The sequence below is a fragment of the Muscardinus avellanarius genome (genome assembly GCF_963383645.1).
Source record: "Muscardinus avellanarius genome assembly, chromosome: 8".
In the NCBI taxonomy this organism is placed as follows: Eukaryota; Metazoa; Chordata; class Mammalia; order Rodentia; family Gliridae; genus Muscardinus; species Muscardinus avellanarius.
In genome coordinates, this window is record NC_137794.1 from 85,075,308 (window position 1) to 85,093,032 (window position 17,725).

General features: G+C 43.0%; 1 protein-coding gene across 1 annotated transcript in view; it reads left to right on the top strand.

Moving 5' to 3' along the window:
• Positions 1-7,056: 7,056 nt before the first annotated feature.
• Positions 7,057-17,725, top strand: part of ENPP3 (ectonucleotide pyrophosphatase/phosphodiesterase 3) — a gene marked incomplete at its 3' end in the record, with an annotated part of 90,218 nt that continues 79,549 nt past the window's right edge. Inside the window, exons 1-2 of the mRNA XM_080700121.1 lie at positions 7,057-7,188; positions 9,801-9,876. Coding sequence (XP_080556247.1) covers positions 7,111-7,188; positions 9,801-9,876 — 154 coding nt within the window. The 5' untranslated portion in view covers positions 7,057-7,110. The remainder of the gene's footprint in view (positions 7,189-9,800; positions 9,877-17,725) is intronic.

Consider the following 17,725-nt stretch of genomic DNA (forward strand, 5'->3'; position numbering starts at 1 on the left):
AATAAAATTGTACAATTTGAAAATAAAAAGGGAAGCTGGGCATGGTGGCACATGCTTGTAATCTCAGTACTTGGGAGGCTGAGACAGGAGGATGACAGGTTCTCATCTGGCCTCAGCTACTTAGTGAGGTCCTCTGCAACTTAGGGAGACCCTGTTTCATAAAATAAAGAATAAAATAGCACTGGGAGTATAGCTTGGAGGTAGAAGCCCTCTAGGTTCAATCCTCAGTGTCAAAAGTAACTATCTATGCTGGGCGTGGTGGCGCACGCTTGTAATCCCCATGCTTGGGAGGCGGAAACAGGAGGATCGTGCAGGTTCAAAGCCAGCTACACTGGCTTAAGAGACCCTGTTTCCAAATTTTAAAAAGTATAAAAAATAGGTCTGGGAGTGTAGCCCGGAAGTAGAAGGGTATCCACGAACCCCAGTACCACCAAAAAAAAAAACAAAAAAACAAAAAAAAACAAAAAAAAACAACTATCTAAATAAATAAATAAGAAAATAACAAGGCAAATATCATGTGCATTCAATAGATTAAAAATGGAAGACTGTGAAGGTCTCAGTGGTGCATGTCTATAATCCCAGCTACTTGGGAGGCTGAGGTGGGAACATTTGCAGGTTCAAGGCCAGCCTAGGCAATTTAGTGAGACTCTCAAAATAAAGTATAAAGTGCTGGGAAAGTAGTTTGGTGGTAGAGCACTTGCCTAGCAGAAGTGAGGCCCTGGGCTCAATCCCTAGTACTGGAAAAAGAAAAAGAAAGAAAGAAGACATAGCCACTACCCACTGTGTGTCTCTTTCTGAGTGGTACCCCTTCCCTCCTCCCAAATTTGACCACTACTCAGACCCTTGAGTCAGTCATTCTCTTGATTAAAGATACTCTATTTAAATCAACTGATCATAGTTCTCACCACATCTATAAGATGTGCTTATGGCAACATCCTAGATTTGTGTTTGATTAAATAACTGACCATCATAGCCAAGTTGATACACAAAACAGTCCTCACAGAGGGGAAGAGAAAAGTAGGAGCCTCAGGAACCTGAACGCAGGCAGAGCAGTCAGAAGTTCACAAGTTCAGATAGAGATCTGGAAGATTCCATTCAACAAAAATGGAGACTAAGCCTCAGAATTAACAAAGAAACAAACAAACCATCTCTGCAGGCTTCTAAGTCCATCCAGTGTGAAGAGCCTTATGCAAAAGGTATTCAGTTATATTTTTGTTTCATAGATTATTTATTTTATAGTACTGGGGGTTGAACCCAGGGACATTTTACCTCTGAGCTACACCTCCAGCCCTATTTTATTTTTTGAAATAGATTTCCCTAAATTGTTGAGATCCTCACTAAATCGCTGATGCTGGCTGAAAACTTGTGATACTCCTATCTCAGCCTCCCAAGTACTGGGATTACAAGCCTGTGCCACCATGCCCAGCTGTCTCATAGTTTTAGAGACCTGATAGTTCATTAGGGTCCCCGGAAAGAAAAGCAATGTTAATATCTTTTTTTCCTACTGAGGATAGAACCCAGAGGCATTCTACTCCAAGCTACAACCCCACACCTATTTTATTTTATTTTTGAAAACAGAGTCTCGCTAAATTGTTGAGAGCCTCACCAAGTTGCTGAGGCTAGCTTTGAAACTTCTATCCTCCTATCTCAGCCTCCCAAGTACTGGAATTGCAAGCATGTGCCACCATGTCTGGCTCCATTGTCAATTTCAATATCCTGTATGGGGAAGTGGGGAGTAAGGAGGCTGCCAGGGGAAACTGCACCGAGGGCTGTGTGCATGGATGTCACTCTTACTGTGAACTACATTATGATGTGAGATTATAATGTACAAAATATTACATATTTTTTCAATAACAAAAAGATTTAGACATGATTTTCAATTTTTTTGCAGTACTAGAGATTGAACTTTCTAGTTACTAGGGTTGCATGTGTGTACTACTGAACCCGGCTTCAGAAATATTTTTAACATTTAAGTATCACTGCACAGTAGGATAAATTCTTTTCATATTTTTATCACTGCTTTTAGGATTGGAAACATTTAGTGTTTTATAAAAGGTATAGCACAGCCCACAGGATTTTTATAGTTTATATTAGAGAAGGGTTTTTCTGGAGGTTTCTTTGATCACCATGGTTATCATAGGACCAGGGTTCCATGGTGCCACACTTTGAGAATCACTGGCTGAGGTTCACTGAAACTGGATGTGCTTGGTGCTCAGTCTTTACTATCTCAGTATAGACCATACATATTAGGATGCTCTGGTATAAATAGATAAAATAACTAGGCTTGATGGTGGCTCACATCTATAATCCTAATACTTGGGAAGCTGAGATAGAAGGATCACAGATTTGAGGCCCACTTCAACAACTTTGTGAAACCCTGAACCCTGTTTCCAAAAAAGGGGGGTTGTCTGGGCTATAGCTTGGAAGTAGTATGCCCCTGGGTTCAATCCCAGCACCAAAAACCAACATGAAAATAAAAATAAATTAAAAAATTTTAGTTGATTATCAACATTTCCTTAGATTCAGGGAGTTAAGCTGGGAGTGGTGGTACATACTTGTAATCCCAGTACTTGGGAGGCTGAGACAGGAGGACTGCAGGTTCTAGGACAGCCTCAGCAGTTTAACGATGCTCTCAGCAACCTAATGAGACCCTGTTCCCAAATAAGAAATAAAAACTGGTCTCGGCCGGGCGTGGTGGTGCACGCTTGTAATCCCCATGCTTGGGAGGTGGAGACAGGAGGATGGCGCAGGTTCGAAGCCAGCTGTGCTGGCTTAAGAGACCCTGTTTCCAAATAAAAATATAAAATAGGTATGGGAGTGTAGTCCGGAGGTAGAAGGGCTTCCAGGAACCCCAGTACCACAAAAAAACAAAAGCAAAAAAACTGGTCTGGGGGGTGTAGCTCAGAGATAGAATGCCCTGGATTACACACACACACACACACACACACACACACACACACACACACACACAAAGATTCAGGGAATTAGAAGATTTGGGTTCTAGTTCTAATTCTGGGGTCCAATAAATATAAGACTTTGGGAAAGTAAGTCACATAATTTTTTTGTTTTCTCATCTTTACCCTGAGGCATTGTAATTATTCATCATAGTGAAGTTCAGAGTAACAGACGGTCCATGTCCATGCGGGAAGCCTTGGCCATATGCTTCTCTCTGGCTCCCACCCAGCTCCTCCCCCTTAGACAGTCTTTACAACCATACAGGTACCTTCATGTATGACAGAGGATGACTTGAACAGCAAGCATCATCAAATTGCCTCTCTCTCCTCTCCCTTCCCTCCCTCTCTCTCCAAATCCCCTTCCCACTAGTGTTTTCTTCATTATCTAAGGTATTCTTTTGTTGTTGTTTATTTTGTGTGTGTGTGTGTGTGTGTGTGTGTGTGTGTGTGTGTGGTAGTGGGGATTGAGACCAGGGCCATTCTCCTTCCAAGTTATACTCCCCAGCTCTATTTTTTATTTTTATTTTGAAACAGGGTCTCCATAGGTTGATGAGAATCTCATTACTTGCTGAGACTGTCCTTGAAACTGAGATCCTCCTGTCTTAGCGTCCCTAGTACAGTGATTAAAGGAGTGAGCCACCATGCTCAGATCATTTTCTTTGTTTAAGTCATATAATTTAAATAATTTGAGCCTTAATTTATTTGTCTAAGAAATGGAAATAAAGTATTTAGAACAGATATTGTCAGATTTGACATGCGATAAGGTATATCAAAATGTCCCAAATTGTGAATACTGTAAAAGACTTAAAGCAAGACATAATTACCACTGAATTAAACACTTTATATTGGCTAGCACAGTTTCAAAATTCCTAGTCAAAACCCATTCTTTAAATATGTTAATTTTAAGCCAGGTATTGTGGCACATGCTTGTAATCCCAGCATTTGGGAGGCTGAGACAGGAGGATCACGGTTTGCAGCCAGCCTCAGCTACATAGTGAGGTCCTTTGCAACTCAGTGAGACCCTGTTTCAAAATAAAGAATAAAAGCCGGGCGTGGTGGCACATGCTTGTAATCCCACCATTTGGGAGGCTGAGACTAGAGGATTGTGGTTCCCAGACAGTCTCACTACTTAGTGAGTCCCTCTACAACTTAGTGAGACCCTGTTTCAAAATAAAGAATAAAAAATAGGGCAGGGAATGTAGTTTGAAGGTCGAATGCCTCTGGGTTCCATCCCCAGACCCATACACACACACAAATAATAAATTAAGAATAAAAAAAAATCGGGCTGGGGGTGTAGCTCAGAGGTAGAAGACCCCTGGGTTCCATCCCTGGTACTGCAAAAACAATGTTAATTTTAAACTGTGACATGAAGTATAGATAAAGGTGAAATTCCTTGTAGCAGTGTGTGTGTGTGTGTGTGTGTGTGTGTGTGTGTGTGTGTGTGTGACTGGAGATTGAACCCAGCACACCAGGTTGCTGAGAGTCTCACTAAGTTGCTGGGGCTGTCCTCGGACTTGTGGTCCTCCTGTCTCAGCCTCCCAAGTACTGGGATTGCAGGCAAGCACCACCATGTCCTGCTTGGGTTATTTTTATTTTTATTTTTATTTTTTTTAATTTATTTTTTATTGGTGCATTGTAATCATATATCACATTGGAATACAAGACTTGAGAGGATATACAAGCACACATCATCCAATTAGCCCTCAACCAGCCCCAATCCCATTCCCTCCCCCTCCCTCGGTCCCATGCTTGTTTGGTGATTAACTTTGATACATTTTTTATGTACCTCCTGCGTTTTAAAGAGGCTCCATTCTCCCCTATTCCATACCCTCTGATTGGTCACCTTAGTTGCTTCACTATAGGACCCTTTCTATAGCTCAACCTCTTCCTGTTGCCCCTTTCCTCCTAGTTTTTGCTGATTAGGGGAATCATCTGATTTTTATTTTCTGCGATATTTCTCTGTGCATGCCATATTGCAAGTACCGATCTCACTCTTGATGGCCCCAGTAGTGGCCTGGCTACCCGGTGGACTGATCCAGACCTTGCTGGCTCAAGCAGCGGCCTTGCCTCATAGGAGGCCCTGATTCTGGTCTCCCTGGCCCCAACACCGGCCTAACCCCTCAGCTGGCTCTGATCCCGGCCTCGCTGGCCCCAGCACTGGCCTAGCCTCAAGGCAGTCTCCGATACCGGCCTCAGAGGCCTCAATAGTGACCTTGCCTCATGGCAGGTTCCGATTCCAGCCTCAGAGGCCCCAGCACTGGCCTTGCCTCACGTCAGGCTCCGATGCTGGCTGCTGGCACCGGCACCGGCCTAACCCCTCGGCAGGCTCTGATCCCAGCCTTGGAGGCCCCAGTAGCAGCCTTGCCTCACAGCAGGCTCCAATGCTGGCCGCTGGCCCCAACATCAGCCTAACCCCTGGGCAGGCTCCAATCCCGGCCTTGGAGGCCCCGGTAGCAGCCTTGCCTCTTGGCAGGCTTCGATGCCGGCCATTGGTCCCGGCACCGGCCTAACCTCTTGGCAGGCTCTGATCCCGAACTCGGAGGCCCCAGCACCGGCCTTGCCTCGTGGCAGGCTCTGATCCCAGTCTCGCTGGCTCCAACACCGGCCTAAACCCTCAGCAGGCTCCTATCCTGTCCTCGGAGGCCCCAGCACCGGCCTTGCCTCATGGCAGGCTCTGATGCCGGCCTCACTGACCCCGACATCAGCCTAACCCCTTAGCAGGCTTCAATCCCAGCCTCAGAGGCCCCAGTAACGGCCTTGCCTCACAGCAGGCTCCGATACCGGCCGTTGGTCCAGGCACTAGCTTAACCCCTCAACAGGCTCTGATCATGGCCTCAGAGGCCCCGGCACTGGCCTTACCTCACGGTAGGCTCCAATCCCAACCTCAGAGGCCCTAGTAGCAGCCTTGCCTCCTGGCAGGCTCCGATGCCGGCTGTTGGCCCCGGCATCAGCCTAACCCCTCAGCAGGCTCCGATCCCAGCCTCGGAGGCCCCAGCACCAGCCTTGCCTCACGGCAGGCTCTGATCCCGACCTCGCTTGCCCCAGCACCGGCCTAACCCCTCAGCAGGCTCCGATCCCGGCCTCGGAGGTGCCAGTAGCGGCCTTGCCTCCTGTAAGGCTCCAATGCCTGCCTCGCTGGCCCCAGCACCGGTCTAACCCCTCAGCAGGCTCCGATCCCAGCCTTGGAGGCCTTAGTAGCGGCCTTGCCTCACGGAAGGATCCGATGCCGGCTGCTGGCCCCGGCACCAGCCTAATCAGAGCCTGCCAAGGGGTTAGGCTGGTGCCGGGGCCAATGGCTGTCATTGGAGCCTGCCGTGAGGCAAGGCCGCTACTGGGGCCTCCAAGGCCAGGATTGGATCCTGCCGAGGGGTTAGGCCGATGCCGGGACCAGCGGCCAGCATCGGAGCCTGCCGTGAGGCAAGGCCGGTGCTGGGGCCTCCGAGGCTGGGATAAGAGCCTGCCGAGAGGTTAGGCTGGTGCCGAGGCCAGAGGTTGGCATCAGAGCCTTCCATAAGGCAAGGCCACTACTGAGGCCTCCGAGGCCAGGATCGGAGCCTGCTGAGGGATTAGGCCGGTGCTGGGGTCAGCGAGGCCGGCATCGGAGCCTGCCGTGAGGCAAGGCTGCTACTGAGGCTTCCGAGGCCGGGATCAGAGCCTTCTGAGGGATTAGGCTGGTGCCAGGGCCAGCAAAGCCGGGATCAGAGCCTGCTGAGGGTTTAGGCCAATGCTGGGGCCAGCAGCCACATCGGAGCCTGCCGTGAGGCAAGGCCGGTGCTGGGGCCTCTGAGGCCAGGATCGGAGCTTGCCTAGGGGTTGGGTTATTTTTAAAGCAAATAAATGATCAGAATGTATTCAAATCTGATTCTTGTATTATTCTTATTGTAGATATCTTGCCTACTATTTCCTATGAATTATACAGAGAGAGAGAAAAAAAGAACATCTCCACTGTCCTAGAAATAGACTTTAATCTTTTGGACTACAGTTACTGTCATATTTTTCTCCTCTGTAGATTGCCCAATCACTAAAGAGCTGTGCTCCCTGCAAGCACTTAAAGATCAGGCATTGCTATTTAACTCAGTACAGTTTCTCTTTACCGACTAGAGGAAAGAAGTGGCACTATCTTCAGGCTAAACAGGTTTATGAGGCTACTGGGACAATGGAGTCTATGCTAACATTAGCCACGGAAGAGCCTGCTAAGAAGAACACTCTCAAGAAATACAAGATAATTTGTATTGTAAGTATGGTTCATACTTTTGTTCTCTCTAACTTTATGAGACATATTAGAAGTGTATAACAGTAAAATTTAAGCAGTTGTACTTAGTTTTGTGCCTTATGACAACCCCAGTGCAAGTTAACATGTTTAATCATTCTACCGGTAAAAAAGTTAAGTCATGGAACAGATTAATATTTGATTGAAAGTCTGGCATCCGCCACAGAACGCTCTGCAGCCCTGACTTTATTGCATGATTCTAATCACTTCTGTAGTCAGCTGTGTCTTGCAAAAGACCAGAGAGTGAGAAATTAAAATAATTGAATCTTATATTCTCTGTTGAATTATTGATTTGATTCTATTTTACATTAATTCTAGGGATAGTCTCTCAATTCAAGACACAGTCTCTTTTGCTTATTTTCTCTTTCTTATATTTTTATGTGTCCTAAAAAATGAGTTAGTTTTTTTTCCTTTGATTTTAGGACTCTGTCTTTTCCCTTCATCTCCACACATTTGGGGAAAGAGGGCCGGCCTGCTGTCTTGGTTTTCTAGCCCCCGGAACATCTGTGATGTTCCCGCTTTGCTCTTACTGCACTAAGGTCTGGTATCCCCTCAGTGCTGATCCTTCCTTCCCTGCCTTCTCCCCCTGAAGTCTCCCTAACAACAACACATGCACACTGTGGGGCATTTACCTTCCCCTATCAAAGTGTTCTCTCCCGTTGGTACTGAAATGACATAACAATGTTTATTTTTACGATTTTTCTCCTTTCCTGCCAATTTATTTTTTTCATTGCCTTTTGCTTGTGGATATTTTCCCAAAATCCTGTTTACAGACCTTTTCTTTGGGCAACCTCATCCCATCTCTGTTGTCATTTTAAGAGCTACATTCTCCCAAGACTTCGCTGTAAGCCGCTTTCTCTGACTCTTTGAGGAGTCCCCTTGCTCAGCTCAGTGCCAACGACTGAGCTCCTCACCCAGTACCTCAAGCCAAAAGCAGCTGCATGATTTTTCACTTTTAGCTTTCTGAAGCTTTTGCCTAAATTCCCCAGTAGGGAGAACGGCACAACCCTCTCTCTGTCTCCAGCTTTCTTAATAAGAAATAAATGAAACAATGTGTGTCTACATTGAGCCAGTGACTAAGACTAAGTAAACTCTCAGTATATTCTACCCATTCTTATCCTTCTGAAATTTTTAGAGTGTTTGTTATAGCTCTTTCTTATTATATTGATCCTATGTTATCAATTTAAGAAGTTATAAAATTTTGGGGGAGCACAACTTGTACATATTTTATTTACCTTTGGAGCTTTTTATTTTTGGGGGGTGTGTGTGGTACTGGAGGTGGAACTCAAGGGCTTTTCTACCTCTGGGCTATACTCCCAGACCTATTTTATATTTTATTTACAAAAAAGGATCTCACTAAGTTGTTGAGAACCTCATTAAGTAGCTGAGGCTGGCTTTCACTCTTATCCTCCTGTCTCAGCCTCCCAAGTGCTGGGATTAGAGCGGTATACCACCACACACAGCTTCTTCTAAGAAATCACATTATGTATCTGTTACTATTTTTGTTATGGCAATATACAGCAACATTCCAGCCTATCTAGCATTCTTATCATTGGACTTGGACTTCAAGGCTAGGGAAAAAAAGGCAGTAAGAAAAAGCTTTACTTAATCTAATCTGACCATAGCATAAAGTTGCTATGGTGAAGAGCTTCATCAGCAGTAATAATGATGCATGACAGAAATAATCTTTGGTCACAACGCTTCCAAATTACCCTAAGTGGTTTGTATCAGCTGAAGATAAGAGCAGATCACTTTCCAGTTAATAATTTGGACATTATATGATTTTATTTTTGCAGTGCTAGGGATTAAACCCAGGGGCATTCTACCTCTGAGCTATACTCCCCACCCTCTTTTATTCTTATTTTGAAATAGAATCTCACCAGGTTGATGAGAGTCTCACTACTTGCTAAGGCTGTCCTCAAACTTCCCTCCTGTCCTTCTGTCTCAGTCTCCCAAGCATGCATCACCATACCTAGCTGGACACTATTTTTAAGTATATTAAATATTCTCACTAGCCTTTGATAGATGAAGTAGGAAACAACAACAAACAACAAAGACCCCAAAACTCTGTCCCCTAAGAATGAAGGAAGGATTCCATTTTTATGCTAGAATGCGAGTGCCTTCCTATGAATGGTCTCCAAAGAGGTACCATGGTTTAAAAGAGAAAAAAGCGAAGCCAAGTGTGGTGGTACATGCATGTAGGAGGATCTCTGGACCCAGGAGTTTGAGATTAGCCTGGTCAACATAGTGAGACCCTGTCTCAAAAGAAGAAAAAAGAAAGAAAAATGGATACTATAGTTTCACTACTTTAACACAATTTGGGCTAAACTCACAGTATTTGAACTATGAAAGTATTTGAATTTGGAACTCTATAATAAGTAGTATTTCTAAATTCTTCCCAAACCTTTCTTATTTTCAGGCATTAAATAAAACAACATACTTCTATTATTGTTGAGTTCTAAGTCTTACATTAACTGGCATGCTACAAGTACTTAATATTTTCCGAGAGAGGGTTATTATTTATGCATTTGTACATTTAAAAATGATAAAAGTGTCTTTTCCTATTTTTGCGATAGATTCTTCTTGCTTTGTTGGTGATCATGTCACTTGGATTAGGCCTGGGACTTGGACTCAAGAAACCAAAGAATCAAGGTATACCCCTCAGCCTTTTTTCAAAACATTCTCTTATTTCTTCTTTCCCCGGGCATAATGTGTTAAAACTTGTGTTCACCCTGTCTCCGCTGTGCTTCCTGCTGAGAGAGTTCCTCCTGGCTTTTCATCCCACCCCACTTATCAGGAGCCCACAGCCACAGTTAGCATGTTCCACTGTTAGGTCTGAACTTTACTCTTTCACCCTCATACAAAAAGCCCTGCTCCTTTGAGATTCATATCACTCCACTACAGAGAACTTTGGTAACTGACCACACACTTTGTGTCCCTGCCCTTTCTGTAATTGTAAACATCTGATGACCGAGTGTCCAGCCCCTTGGCCCCAGAAGTCTTTGTGTTCCACCACCAGGACCTCCTCTGTACCAGGATATCTTGTTAATATCACTCCCATCTCTGAAATTTTTTATTACTTGGTTAGGCAGTGCCAAATCTTGATAAGTAGTACACAATAAAACCTCAAAAATATATTTTCTCCTCAGAAGCAAAGAAAAATAAGATATATGTGCCCTAAAATATAAAAATACCTCACATCCCTTTGGCCATATCCCACTAGTATGAATGGTCAATATGCCATTTATAAGTGACTGTATATTAAAGGCATCTGCTAAGTCAGACATGGTGGCACACACTTGTAAACCCAGTACTTGGGAGGCTGAGACAGGAGGATCGAAGGTTCAAGGACAGCCTTGTCAAGTGGTGAGACAAATCAAGCTAGTGAGACCCTGTTTCAATATAAAAATCAAAAGAGCTGGAGGTGTAGCTCAGAAGAGGTGGAATGCCCAGGAGTTCAATCTCCAGTACCACCACCCACACACATAAATAAAATTTTTTAAAAGTGCCTGCTGTAATTTTTTAATGTATTGTCTTGGTATTTTTGCCAAGGTAAAGTAGAGGCTAGTTATTAAGAGTACCCATTATTCCTTTCAGTTTGATAACTTCTGCCTTGGCTACGGTGGGGAAAGTCTTGTCATATCTTCAGTAGGGAGCCTCTCTTTCAACTGACAATTTTGCAGTCATGCCTTCGTCTAAGAAGTAACCATTTTATTTTTCTTTCTTTTTTTTATTTTTTTTTGGTGGTACTGGGGGTGGAACCCAGAGGCTTTCTACCTCCAGGCTATACTCCCAGACCTTTTATATTTTATTTGGAAACAGGGTCTCACTAAGTTGCTGAGAGCCTCACTAAGTAGCTGAGGCTGGCTTTGAACCTGTGCGATCCTCCATTAGCAGGCCATTTTAGTATTGCTCTGCTGATAGAGTGCACCCAAGAGGCATCACTTGAGATGAGTATGGCCTGGCACGCCTGCAATCCCCAGTACTTGGGAGTCTGAGACAGGAGGATCACAGGTTCGGGGCCTCGGCAACTTAGTGAGAGCCTGTTGCAAAATAAAAAGTAAAAAGAGCTGCGCATGTAGCTTGGAGGTAGAACCTCTTAAGTTCAATCCTGAGAGAGAGAGAAGAGAGAGAGAGAGAGAGAGAGAGAGAGAGAGAGAGAGAGAGAGAAGTGTGAAGTGTGTGTGTGTGTGTGTGTGTGTGTGTGTGTGTGTGTGTGTGTGATCTCACTTCTTGGCAATCTTATCTCCAGATCACATGAATTGATTGCAAAAGGAATATGCAGCCTATTGTTCCAGCTCTTTCGCTCACTCCCTGCCTCCTGTACTGGCTGCCTTCCCAAAGTGCAGTTTCCTCATTCCTGGCTTCCCAGTCTGTCGGCCCTGCTGTGGCATCTCTTTCCTCTCCCACCTGGGGCTCTGGCATTCAACAGCGGCCCCTCTTTTGCTATATTCATCCCTCTAATACTCCTTAGCACTTATCATATTCATCTCATGTATCATTCATTCTTCCACCATATCATTCTCCTGAGCTCCAACTCCATCCAGTAGTTCTCTTCTCCATTCTACTTCGCCCCCTCTCCATAGGCCATATATATATGTATATATATACACACATGTATACATATACATATATTTATATGTATATATATGTATATATATACACACACGTATACATATACATATATTTATATGTATATAAACATATATATTAGGCTATATATATATATTTATATGTACACAAACATATATATTTTTTCTAAAGTGGGTTTTACACTTTGCTTCTTTTCTTAGAAATTTATTGTCTAGTGTACATGTATTGTTTATTGTTTACTTATCCTTTAAAAGTTGAACTTCAAGCCGGGTGTGGTGGCACACCCTTGTAATCCCAGCATTCGGGAGGCTGAGACTCGGAGGATCGCGGTTCGCGGACAGCCTCAGCTACTTAGTGAGGCCCTCTGCAACTCAGTGAGACCCGGTTTCAAAATAAAGAATAAAAAATAGGGCAGGAGGTGTAGCTTGGAGGTCGAATGCCCCTGGGTTCCATCCCCAGACCCACACACACACACACACACAAAAATTGAACTTCAGCCTTGTGCCTGATTTATTCTAATTGGTATATTGGTAAAAAGAATAAACAATCCTTTCAAGAGTATATTCTAGCATGGTAAAATGATAATGAAAATATAAGTAGGCAAAGCAGCTCAATGTATGGCATATGCCTATAATCCTAGTACTTAGGAGGCTGAGACAGGAGGATCACAGGTTCAAAGACAGCCTCAACTTGTCAAGATTCTCAGTAACTTAACATGACTCCATTTCAAAAATAAGGAATAGCCGGGCATGGTGGCACACATTTGTAATCCCAGCACTTGGAGGGCAGAGACAGGAGGATCACAGTTCACACACAGCCTCATCTACTTAGTGAGGCTATTTGCAACTCAGTGAGTCCCTGTTTAAAAAAAAAAAGAATAAAAAATAGGGCTGGGAGTGTAGCTCAGAGGTAGAATGCGCCTGGGTTCCATCCCCAGTACTGCAAAAAAAAAAAAAAAAAAAAAAGGAATAAAATAGGACTTAGCTACTTAGTGAGGCCCTCCACAACTTAGACCCTGTTTCAAAATAAAGAATAAAAAGTAGGGCTCAAGGTCTACCTCTGAGGTAGAATTCCCCTGGGTTCAATCCTTGATATCACAAAAAAGAAAAAGAATAAAAAATAGGGCTGGGAGTATAGCTCGGAGGCTGAATGTCTTTGAGTACACACACACACACACACACACACACACACACACACACACACACAAATGAACAAATAAGCAAATGAGCAGAGAATATATAATATGATAGGGAAAGTGCTAATATGTAAAACCCCAAAGAAGAATATGAAATATTGAGTCAGGGTTGGGTGTGTATGTGTGGGGGTATAAATGACTTAAAACTTTTGAGCTGATGAAAGTGAGGGAGAAACAGGGATATTTCTGGAAGAATATTTTAGGTAAGAAGGGCTAGCAAAGGAGCAGGCCTATGCAGGAGCTTGCCTGGCATGTCCCATTAATGGAATAACAAGGAGGCCATGAACTAGAACTAAGAGGACCAGAGCGAGGTGGTTATGAGACGAACCAGACAGAGAGGAGCCAGTTTGTATGGGGTGGGTCTATTAAAACTTGGTCTTGGACTTTGATTCCTAGCACAGTGGGAGGGGATTGGAGGCACTGAGCGTAGCAGTGACGTTCCCCAGCTCGCTTTCCAACAGAATCACTAGAGAAAACAGAAGTAGAGAAGTTAACTAGGGGATTATTGTAATATATAGACAAGCCTCCTGTCTTGAAGCAAGGGTGTTAGCACAGAAGCAGCTGGAAAGATGTGTTTGGATTCTGGATACATTTTCATGTGGTAGATTTTATTGACAGATTGGATATGGAATGAAACAGACAGGAGTCAAGACTGACCCCAAGATTTTTGACATAAACATATGAAAATAGGAAAAGTTTCATAGTCGAGATGGGAAAGACTGTAGAAAGAGGTGGTTTTGGGAAAAAAAATCAGGAGCTCAGTTTTGGACATACTAAATTTGAAATAAGCCAGGTGTGGTGGTGCACATTTGTAATCCTAGTATTTGGGAGGCTGGGACAGGAGGATCACAGGTTCAGAGCCATCCTCAGCTACTTAGTGAGACCAGGTTGACTTTAGTTTCTCACCACACCTAAATTCTACAGGTTTCCTATGGACCTGTATGAGATTTGCTATGTCATATATCCAGAAATGGAATTTGGGGCTCTTAGAGTTTACATCTACTATTTTGTCTGCATAGTCTCAGATTTCTTGCTGTAAGGGCTGCCACAGCCCATCTTGTCTTACAGGCATTCCTAGTCACCCTTGGCATTATCCTGCCCTCCAACATTTGACCACATAAATTTGGGTATGGAATAATATCTTTTATATTAATTTTGTTTCATTTTCCTGATATTCCTATCTATGCTGGTTGCTCTCATGGATATGTTGGTGTTTTCCAATATTACCCTATCTGTGGTCTTTGAACCTCAATTTTGCTTGATAACTTCCTAAAATAGGATTCATGGGAGATAAAACTGGGATATGTTGGTGTTTTCCAATATTACCCTATCTGTGGTCTTTGAACCTCAATTTTGCTTGATAACTTCCTAAAATAGGATTCATGGGAGATAAAACTGGGAGCCCTTGCCTATCTAAAGACATCTTTGTCATCCTTACCCAAAACTTGATTGTTGGCCTACATATAGAATTCTAAGATTAAAATAATTTACTTTCAACTGCCTTGGTGGAACATACTTGTAATCCCAGTACTTGGGAAGCTGAGACTGGAGGATCAAAGGTTCAAGGACAGCCTCAGCATGTAGTGAGACTCTCCCTGTTTCAAAAAAAAAAAAAAATAAGCTGAGTGTGGTGGTGCAGGTTTATAATCCCAGTATTTAGGAGGCTGAGATAAGAGGATCTCATATTTGCAGCCAACCTCAGCTACTCAGTGAGGCTCTCTACAACTTAGTGAGACCTTGTTTCAAAAATAAGGAATAAAAAATAGGGATGGGGGTGTATCTTAGAGGTAGAATGCCCCTGGGTTCAATCCCCAGTACTGCAAAAAAAAAAAAAAATAGAACTAGGAGTATAGCTCAGAGGCAGAATGCCACTGGGTTTAATCCCCGGTACCACAAAAAAAAATAAAGAAAAAAAAATGTCCTTCTAGGAATGTGAAGACATAACTTTTTGTCTTCTAGTACTTAGTATTGCCTCTAAGAAATTTGTTCGATACCTTTCTAATTTAGGATCCTTTATAGGTCATTCATGATCTTTCTCTGAGATCTTTTAAGACCCCTTACAGCTGCTTATCTCTTAGTACAAGCTTTTCCCTGGGAAACCTGGTGGACAATTTTAATGTAGTAATTCATGTTGTTCAATTCTGAGAATTTTGATTTTAAGAATAATATTATCTCTATCTTTTTGTTTTCACGTCAAGGTACCCCTCTCTCTTATTTATTTATTTTATCTTTTAGGTACTAGGGTTGAAGTTAGGGACATTCTATCACTGGACTACATCCCCTATTTTGTCATTTTGAAACAGGATCTCACTAAGTTGCTAAGGCTGGATGTGATCCTGCAATCCTCCTGTCTCAGCCTCCCAAGTACTGAGATTACAAACGCATGCCATCACACCTGGATTTTATTTTAATGTTTTAAACTGATACATAAAAACATACAAATTGTACATACTTATGGAGTACCATGTGATGTTTCAATACATTACTGTGTAATATTCAAATCAGAGCAAATATATCCATCTTCTCGTTTACCATTTCTTTATGATAAAAACACTCAAAATCCTGTCTAGCTTCTTTTTTTTTTTCTTTGTGCTATTGGGGATTGAACCCTGGGGCATTCTACTTCTGAACTACACCCCCAGCACTATTTTTTGTTGTTGTTGTTGTTCTTTAGTTTGAAAAAGGGTCTCACTAAGTTGCAGAGGGCCTCACTAAGTTGCTGAGACTGGCAGTGAACCTGTGATCCTCCAGTCTCAGCCTCCCAAATGCTGGGTTTACAAGCATGCACCACCACAGCCAGCTTTAGTTTTTTGAAATATACATTATTGTTATTGATAGTTACCCTTGTAAGCAATAGCACAACTGAATGTCTTGCTCCTCGTCTTAAGTTAGTACCATTGATCAACCTTTCTCGACTCCTCTGGCCCCACTACTCTCCCAGCCTTGGGTAACCACTGTTCCGCTCTCAACATCACTCTTGAGTCCATTTGTCACAAGACACAAGGGCTTTGTGATCTCAGAGACTAGGGTGTGGAATCCTCCAGAGGATCCTAATTGTGCCCGCCACACCCTTCCACTGTTGTTTTCATTGCTACTTACACTTTCATTTCCAAGAGAATGCTCAATGGTTCAGTGTTACTTTTCTTTTTTATTATAGCTTTCTTTTATATTTTATGTATATAATATCTTCTCTCCTTTGAGGATCTAGATATTAGGTGTGTGTGTGTGTGTGTGTGTGTGTGTGTGTGTGTGTGAACTCTTCTTCAGCTTTTTGGGTATTTTCCTTGTCAGTCATGTTTCTTTTACCTTGTTTGTTTTGGGCTTTGGTTTTCATGTTGCATGCTATTCTGCTATCCTCAGACATGTGGTGACTATTTATATTGCAGAGAAAGGCTCATTTACTTTCTCATCCTAGCGCTCTGGCTCTGTGTCTGTTGCTCTCAGAAAGGCACTCCTAACTTCCTCCAGCTCAGGAGCCATTGAGCCTGGAGTGGGAGGCAGGTGGGAGCCACTGCTCCCTCTGATTCTCAACCAGTTCCTCTCTATTTAGCCTTGTCTCTGTCTCTGTTATCCTCACCTAATAATGTTTCCTGTCTCCAACTTTGGAACTTTCTTTTTAGGGTCCTGGAGAAAAGACACTGCCTTTGACCTCTCCAGGAACTCCTCCTTTCCATGAGGAACCTAGTGGTTTCTTTCTTTATTTTTCCTATTTTCATTTTTTCTCCATCACATGTTTTTCCATTTAGTATGTGTATGTCTTTTCTGGAACTGTTTTCTTCTATTCTTTTTGTAACATTTTGTAGTGTTTGCAATTTTTTTATGGTACTAGGAATTGAGCCCAGGGGAATTCTACCTCCAAGCTATACCCTCAGCCCTATTTCATTTTTCCTTTGAAACAGGGTCTCACTAGGTTGATACTTATTACTTACTAAGGCTGTCTTTGAGCCTACTATCCTCCTGTCTCAGACTTCCAAGTACTGAGATCACAGGTGTGTACCGCCACACAGGACTCGAGTTTGGAAAATTGTGGAGGTATATAAGACTCGAGAACTAGCCATGTTTAACAGGAAAACTGCATACTATTTCATAGTTTTTTCTTTCCAAAAAAGAAGCATTTCTCAAAGTCATTGAAGCCATGAATAGTGATATTTTAATACAACTTCAACTAGCATCTGGAAAAACTTATTATATTATATTAGAGATATAATAAATAAACCCTATTATTTATTGTACAGTAAGATTGTATCCCATTTAAAATATTTTTGCAACTATAGATAATACTGGAAAAATAATTATGAACATATATCACTGTAAGCTTTTGGAATAGAGTCCAAAAGTGAAATTACTAGATAAAAGCATGAAGACTTTTAAAAAAAAAATAAAAAGGACTTCCAGGAAGATGGCGACCGAGAAAAGCGGGGCTTAAGAGCCCCGCTAACAACCAATCTCCATTACCACAAAATCAGGGCCTGTCATAGCCAGAAAACACCATCACCAGAGAAACAAAAAAATCACCAGGCTCCAGAGAGAAAGCAGACTGAGAACAGAGCTCAGCCACAGAGGAGATACACCGGCCTCACGCCCGAGGACGTGGCAGCAGTGCCATACTGCCGGAGGCAGCGGCGAATTCACCGGACGGCCACAGCAAGCCGAGGTGAGCCGCTGCGGAACAGCCAGGCAGGATTTTTCGGCGCACGGAGCATCTAAAGCTCC